The 7616-nt window shown below is 42.9% G+C and overlaps 1 protein-coding gene across 1 annotated transcript in view; it reads right to left on the bottom strand.

Moving 5' to 3' along the window:
• The window catches only part of ISY1 (ISY1 splicing factor homolog), a 29316-nt gene extending 24652 nt beyond the window's left edge, over nucleotides 1-4664 (bottom strand). The window contains exons 1-5 of the mRNA XM_017511929.2: nucleotides 4432-4664; nucleotides 2763-2785; nucleotides 2155-2206; nucleotides 819-884; nucleotides 599-641 (exon numbers count right to left, since the gene is read on the bottom strand). Coding sequence (XP_017367418.1) covers nucleotides 599-641; nucleotides 819-884; nucleotides 2155-2206; nucleotides 2763-2785; nucleotides 4432-4434 — 187 coding nt within the window. The 5' untranslated portion in view covers nucleotides 4435-4664. The remainder of the gene's footprint in view (nucleotides 1-598; nucleotides 642-818; nucleotides 885-2154; nucleotides 2207-2762; nucleotides 2786-4431) is intronic.
• Between the last annotated feature and the right edge of the window lie 2952 nt (nucleotides 4665-7616).

Raw genomic sequence — 7616 nt, 5'->3', positions numbered from 1 at the left:
TCTTGACCTCACGATCTACCTGCCTCTAGCAATGGCCTCCCAAAGTGCTAGAATTATAGGCATGAGCCACCGCACCCGGCCAGTGCTATACATTTTTATCTAAGTGCTATATCCCATAAATATTTTCATTCCCTAAATTTTGACATATATTTTCACTGTAATTAAATTCAAAATATCTTCTAACTTCCTTGTTGTTTCCTCTTAGACACATGAGTTATTTACAACGGTGTTGTTTAATTTCCAGATATTTAGGGATTTTTCAGATATGAATCTCTTGTTATAATCAGAGAAAATACTTTGTATAATTTCAAATATTTTAAATTTGCTCACATTTGTTCTGCAGCCCAGAATATGTTTTATTTTGGTGAATGTTCCATGTGCTCTTAAAAAAAAACCTGTATTCTTTTTTGTTAGGTAGAGTGTTGTGAGTAGATCTTTCAACTAGATCAAACTGACTGATCATATTGATCAGCTCTTCTATGTCCTTACTGATTTACTGTCTACTTGTTCTATTGATTATTGTGAGAAGAGTGTTGAATTCCTCAAGTCTAATTGTGGATTTGAGAAACAACCACTTTAAAGGAACAAGTTTGCTTACCATTCTGAATCTGAGCCACCTTTTTAGAGATCTCTCCAATGATCTATTAAAAAAAAAGTAATACATTTTAATGATTTTTGAATATGTTAGAAAGCACAGAAAACTATAATTCAAAATTGGTATTTAAAAATACTTAGACTTTTGGTTTAACAGTCATTTAGATAATAAGAAGCAATGAGACTTGTTACTTCTACTGAAATCAGATTTACCCAGAACACACCTGTCGTCTCCATTTCTCAGCTTTGGGCAGCTCAGTACATTCTGAGGCCAGAAACGGTCTTCGTTCCTAAGGAGAAAAAAATAACACATTGCCATTAGACTACTTACAAGTTTCATCCTAACATTCACAACTGATTCAGGCCTTAAGCCTAAATTATCTAATGGCCTAAATACAGTTGAAGTTTTCATTCCAGATGATCCTCATCAAGCCTTAAACCTCATTCTACAATCTCTCCTTAAGAAAAACATTCATTGCATTGTATTTAGTACTGGAAACAATTGTCCTGCAACAGAGAGACAGCTAAACTAGGTTCCATCTATTTTATGGCATATTTATATTACCTTAAGAAACAATGTCTATCAGTGTTTAAAATAAACATACATAAATATGAGTGTATATATATACGTGTGTATATAATCTTTTTAAAAAAACAAAAAAAATTCAAAGAATAGTATCATTATCTCTAATCTGGCTGTCTCTAAGAGATGAAATCATTTACTGGTTTCAGCTTACAGCTGTTCTCCACATCATACCCCACTCCCTATTATTCAGTATTAGAGCTGGAGTAATAAAGGACCCAGCCATTGTAATACAGAAGAAACGGAAAAACAAGCAGCCAGATCCATCACCATACCTCAGCTATGGGGAGGTACTGGAATTCAAGTATACAGACTCTCAAGAGTGTCAGCAAGTACAGACAAGAAATAGGAACATTTGCAGTTTGAAGTCTGTCCAGCTGGAGTGCAGTGGCATGATCTCAGCTCACTGCATCCTCAGTCTCCAGGGCTCCAGTGATTCTTCTGCCTCAGCCTACTGAGTAGCTAGGATTACAGGTGCCCACCACCATGCCCAGCTAACTTTTGAATTTTTAGTACAGATGGGGTTTCACCATGTTGGCCAGGATGGTCTCAAACTCCTGATCTCAAGTGATCCACACCCCTCAGCCTCCCAAATGTTGGGATTACAGGCGTGAGCCACTGCACTCAGCTTTTTTTTTTTGGAGACAGGTTCTCACTCTGTCACCCAGGCTGGAGTACAGTGGCATAATCATGGCTCACTGTAACGTAAGACTCCTGCATTCAAGCAATCCTCCTGCGTCAGCCTCCGCAGTAGCTGGGACTACAGGCAGGTACCACCATGCCTGGCTAGGCTAATCTTGGTATTTTTTGTAAAGAAGGGGTTTTGCCATGTTACCCAGACTGGTCTCAAGCTCCTATACTCAAGTGATCCACCCACCTCAGCCTCCCAAAGTACCAGGGTTACAGGCATGAGTCACTGTACCCATTCTGCATTTATTCTTGATACTTTACAGTTCATGAGGAAGATTTACACGAACCTTCACTTTTCCTTCTTCCAGCTGAGCCTGGCGAAATCTTGCTAAGGCCGTCCTACCAGGGATATAAGGGACTCCATTAGATCCTGCTTACACAGACTTCTCATTACCCATGTTCCTGGATAGGGTAGATCTGCTTATGACCATATTTAATGTCATTCATATATATAGCAATTAAGAAACCACAGTGTAGTTAGGGATTCCTAGGAGTAGGGTTTATGATGCAATTTGTATTCCTGAACACCCAATTATCTATTTTACTTACACTACACATAAGGACTGTGGCAAACTCTACTTATTAGACCACTGTGATGAGCAATACATCCAGGTGTTAAAAGACTAACATCATGGTGTTCTCTAGCTGTCACTCTCACAACCCCTGCACCAACCAGAGGTGAACAAATGTACATCCTGTGTTAAGTTCTGGAAACTGTGAGAAAACACAAAAGGAGAAAACAAATGGACAAATATGGGAATGCTATTTTTAACATATGTAGAGAAAGAAACAGCTTCTCAAAAGGCTCAGATTAAAAAAAGAGGAAATACAAAAAGAGTTACATGGTGGTTATTTAGTTACAAAAAATGTACAGCCAAAAACAGTTGATACTTACATGGCCTTTTCTGCATTTCGGGCCTGGAAGGAGAGAAAAGGGAAGAAAAATGCCCATGTTTAAAATACATCTTTTTCTTTCCATTTACTTTTTAGTGAAAAGTTTTACAAGGATATAGTCACAAGCAAATCACCTGAACTACTGTATGAACAACAATAAACAACAAAAATCAAAAGATGTCCCAATCCTATGACCTGCTGCTCTTTGCTCTACTTAAAATCTTTACTCCTCCACTGACCCTAACACCTTGTATCTGGCTAACTTCCATTATTCTTCCTTCAAATTTTACTTGTGTTAGGACCACCCAGAACAACAATTCTGTGACCCCTCCTTCCCAGTTAGGCTGGTGTCCTCTATCAGGGATTATACTTACTGTGGCACTTAACACTCAGCATTACAATTTTCTGTTCCCTGCCAGTGGTATTTGGGGAAAATAAGTCTGAAGACTGCCTTTTGTAAAGTGAGTTTTATGTAAGTGCTGTCACACTAAATGTTAACTCAATTATCCCCAAAATACAGTGTCTGGCAGAGAACGAGTTTTCTGGGTTGCAGTTTAGGTAGAAAGAGTCCTGGCTAAGTCAGGGACTTACAATCCCAGTTCTTCTACTTACCATCTCTGAGAAGTAGTCTCTCTATACCTCATCTTTACAACAGAGATCACACTTCATCTCAGAGGTGACAGGATATCTTCATAAGATATATACACCAGGCATGCAGTTTATAAACACTCAGCAAAAGTGAGTTCAATTTAAATCTCCTTTGAGACTCTCCCCTTGAACTGACACATGAACAAACCTGACAAATGCTTGGTAGATAGGCAAACACGGCAGTAATTTGGGACATATCTTCTCACAAAAAGGGCTACTTCTACTTCACTGGTTTCTCTTTTTCTTGGGAGCGTGTCCTCATCAATCTACAATGGCTTCCAATATATCTCCTATAACCTAACTATGACGTCCCGTGTTTCTTATAGGGGCTTCACTTAATGAAAATAATACAGTAGCCAATATTATAGTAACCAAGCATCATATTTGTACCGGCACTGGATGCATTCTCACATTTACACGTCGTAAATGCTTCTTGAAGAAATGAAGAAACCAACAAATGACGCCAGACCACAGAGATCACACCCTCATAGAACATTTCTTGTCTATGCCATTCATTTATTCAATAGTTACTGAACATCTGCAACGACTCTGTGTTAGACATTAAGGAAGCAATAATGAAAAGACCCTACCCTCGAGATGTTTGTATATTATGGAGCGACTGAGAACGGACATAAATGAAATAATCCCAGAAACATATGGTCACAACAGCTCTTAATCTTCTCTGTGGTATTTAGGACAAACAGCCGACCACACACTATATGCACCGTAACTCGGAGCGGGCCCTAGCGCCTCTCTGTATCTCAATTTCCCTCTTGATAACGTAAAGAGCTTCATTGGGATTAAGACACTGTCCAGGTCGGTAACGCGGCTTCCGGGGTTCCAGTTTTCCAATTTCTGACAGCTAAGCGAGGCAGGAAGAGAATCCCTTCGTTACACCAAGTAACCTGAAGCCCTCCGCATTGCAAGCCTGAGCCCCTAGGCCATGAGCGACCCAGGCGGCTGGATGCCCCCATGGCCTGCCCATCTATCCACTCGCTCCCTCACCCGCCCACTCCACTCACCATGTTGTCGCTAAGGGCGCCGTCCTGGAGCCCCGCGACTCCTGTCCAAGAAACTCCACAGGCGCAGACGAAGCCGACGCTCAAAAGAACTTAAGATTTTAACTGCCCACAGAGACTGATGTTTTGTCGGGAACGTAAAAGAATGGGACCGGAAGTGAAAGGGAGATCCGGCTAAAGGTTGGGCGAGACATTGGCAGCGCACTCTGACAGGCAGTCTTCCGGTAGCGCCAGCACGCGTTACCATCACACGCGTACGAGAGTGGGCGGGGCAAAGTTGCGCTTGCGCAATGGGACTATTTTCGGACTTCTTCCGGGCTGCGAGTCTTGCTCTTCAGACGAGCGATACAAAATGTTTTGCGTTCACTTTCGGCACTGCGGGGCAGGCGGCGCTGGGCGCGGTTGTGTGGAAGGCTGAGTTATTGCCGCTACTTTAATTCCACTGGCATCCTTCTTGATTCTTCTGTGAGAGCAAATATTCCCTTTTGGAAATTACTCGACCTCATCGCTGTCTGCGACGAGGGATCTACGGCCCCAACAGCTCCGGCAGTGGGCGCTGGAGTGTGCGTCCTGCAGGAATTAAAGCTGGCTGGGCTTCGTAAACTCCTTCACGTTTCCCTGTTACTTCTTAGGGCCTTGTTTACTTTTTCTCAGCTCGTCTGCTGTAATCGTGGGGCCTTTCAGAGCTAGACAGTGGTTGAGGTCATCCCCTTTTAAAATAAAAATTTAAGTTTCAGACAAAAAGTGCCACTTATTTGGCAGAGGAGGGTGGTTGAGAAGTACGGTCACTGTGTCCTAGCCACATTGCTGGGACCCGAAGATCCTTAGACAAGGACCAGGAAGACAAGAGAGGTCCCTGGTAGGAAAGGTTCTGATGGTTACTCCCGCATGGTGTCAGCAATAAGAGCTGTGGTGTGGAATTCAGTTGAGGACCCGCAGCAAATTCAGTTACAGCCGCTTTCCCCTTTCAAACATGGTGCCTCAGCTGCAGGTACTCCCTCCACCACGGGATCTAACTAGTGATGGGCACCCTGGCAGCAGCCAGAAGGCACAAGCCAGAGAGAAGCAGCTGACATGTAGTTCAGGGTCAGAAAGAACAGGAAAAGTACTTAACAATAGTCACCAGAATCTCATGTCTGAAATGTTACAATGTTTTAAGTGGGCATATGACCACCCCACTACAGACCCCATCTTCCCACCTGTCTGGTTTATGATTTATAAATAATGGCTAATGAGAATCGAGTCAAAGAGCTGTGTGTCACTTAGACGAAGTCATGACAAAAATATACATCCCTTGCCCTTTCCCTTCTCTGCTGATGTCCATGGATCAGCCAACCTGAGTTCAGAAATTAAAGTATTGTGAAGATGCCAGAGTCCCCCCTCCCAGCCCTGGAACACTGAGCTCTGTAAAAAGAGAAAAATAAAAACATGTCTTGTTAAGGCCTCTGCATTTAGGGGGTCTTTTGTTCAAGCAGCTTAACTTTTTTTTTTTTTTTTTAGACAGAGTCTCCTTTGTTGCCCAGGCTAGAGTGCAGTGGAGTGATCCGGCTCACCACAGCCTCAACTTCCCAGGTTCAAGCGATTCTCCTGCCTCAGCCTCCCTAGTAGCTGGGACTACAGGCACGTGCCACCATGCCCAGCTAATTTTTGTATTTTTAGTAGAGATGGGTTTTCACTATGTTGGTCAGGCTGGTCTTGAACTCCTGACCTCGTGATCCGCCTGCCTCAGCCTCCCAAAGTGCTGAGATTACAGGTGTGAGTCACTGTGCCTGGCCTCAAGCAGCTTAACTTTTACCTTAAATATCTGATCTCAAGCAGTGTCATTCCTCACTCCAATGAGGCCTTCTCAACATGTCCATACAACCTTTATCCATTAAATCTCCGACTCTAGGATACAGAGATCACATACTAATGGGATTCAAGAGGTGTAACCTATGTTGTCCTAGCAGCTGCTCTCCCTACCCACTTACCTCAGTTCCATTTGGGGAGCCCTCTGGTTGTAGGGAACTGCATCCCCGGCTTTAAGTGTGGATCAAGTGCTAGATTAAGCTAATCCATCCATCCCATCTCCCTAGGCATGGTGACCGGTGGGCTTAAGACCCAGGCTGACCTAGTCAGAATGAGTCTTGAGATCTGCTTGCAATGCTGAAGAAAATACATCTTTCGAGATGTCAGACAAAAGGTAATACCAACTGTCAGCCACTTCAGAGCTCAGGAGACAAGATTTAGTGTTTGGTGACATCATTGGGTAGATGAGAATGAGGCCTTGCCTCCAGTCCACAATTAAATCTTCAGTTATGTGAAGATTTATGTAAAATTCTTTAGGGTTGCAACCAATAAAAGTCAGACCTATCTTGCCAGTCTGCTAAACGGCCTTCCTTTCTCTGCTCACACTGATTCTGCCTTTATTCATGCCGCTCCTTTTGCCTGCAGTACCCCTTCCTTTATGCCGTTGACACTTGACTAATCTGACTGGTTGATGCCTACTTCCCATTTGAGACAGTTTAGACATCCAGGATTCATAACCTGGTTTCACCACTTACTAGCTCTGTGGCCTTAGATGACTTACTCAACCAGTGTAATTTTTCTTCTGCCATGAAACTGGCGTGATAGTGCTGTGGAGACTTAAATAAATTCTTTTGCCCCCATTGGGGTTGTGAAACTATCTCCACTATAACAGGATATACTGCAGAGGCTCTTTCATTTCTTTCACCCGAGACCCTCCCCCAAACCCCTAGCTAACATTCCTGCTCACTGGATTAGCAGGACCCTTGGTGCTAATGGTCCTAGGGTTAATATTTAGACCATGCCTTTTAAACATGTTCCTCAAATTTATCCAGGAAGGAATAGACTAGGTCAAATTGATGGTTCTGAGATCCAAATATGGGCCCTTGTGTCAAAAAGAGGAAACCTATTAAAGATTTAATACATGTTAAAAGAACAGGGGGGAATGTGATATTGTGCCAGAATTGCTAGCCTTTGCTTACCGGTAATAACTAAAATAAGCAGCCCAGGATAACTAAGATCTGTGTGTAAACAAATGCTTATCTTGACTTCTGTAAACCACTGAAGTAACAAACAGAATGACAAAAGTCCCCTGGCCCTTGGAATGTCCGGAGACTCCCACCCTGGTCTCCGCCCAGGAGGTGAATTACAGAATCCCCTGGCCCTTGGAATGTCCGGAGACT

The sequence above is a fragment of the Cebus imitator genome, unplaced genomic scaffold (genome assembly GCF_001604975.1).
Source record: "Cebus imitator isolate Cc_AM_T3 unplaced genomic scaffold, Cebus_imitator-1.0 Scaffold457, whole genome shotgun sequence".
Classification (NCBI taxonomy): domain Eukaryota; kingdom Metazoa; phylum Chordata; class Mammalia; order Primates; family Cebidae; genus Cebus; species Cebus imitator.
Note: the sequence above shows the minus strand (reverse complement) of the source record. Positions and strands in the feature narration are given on the sequence as shown.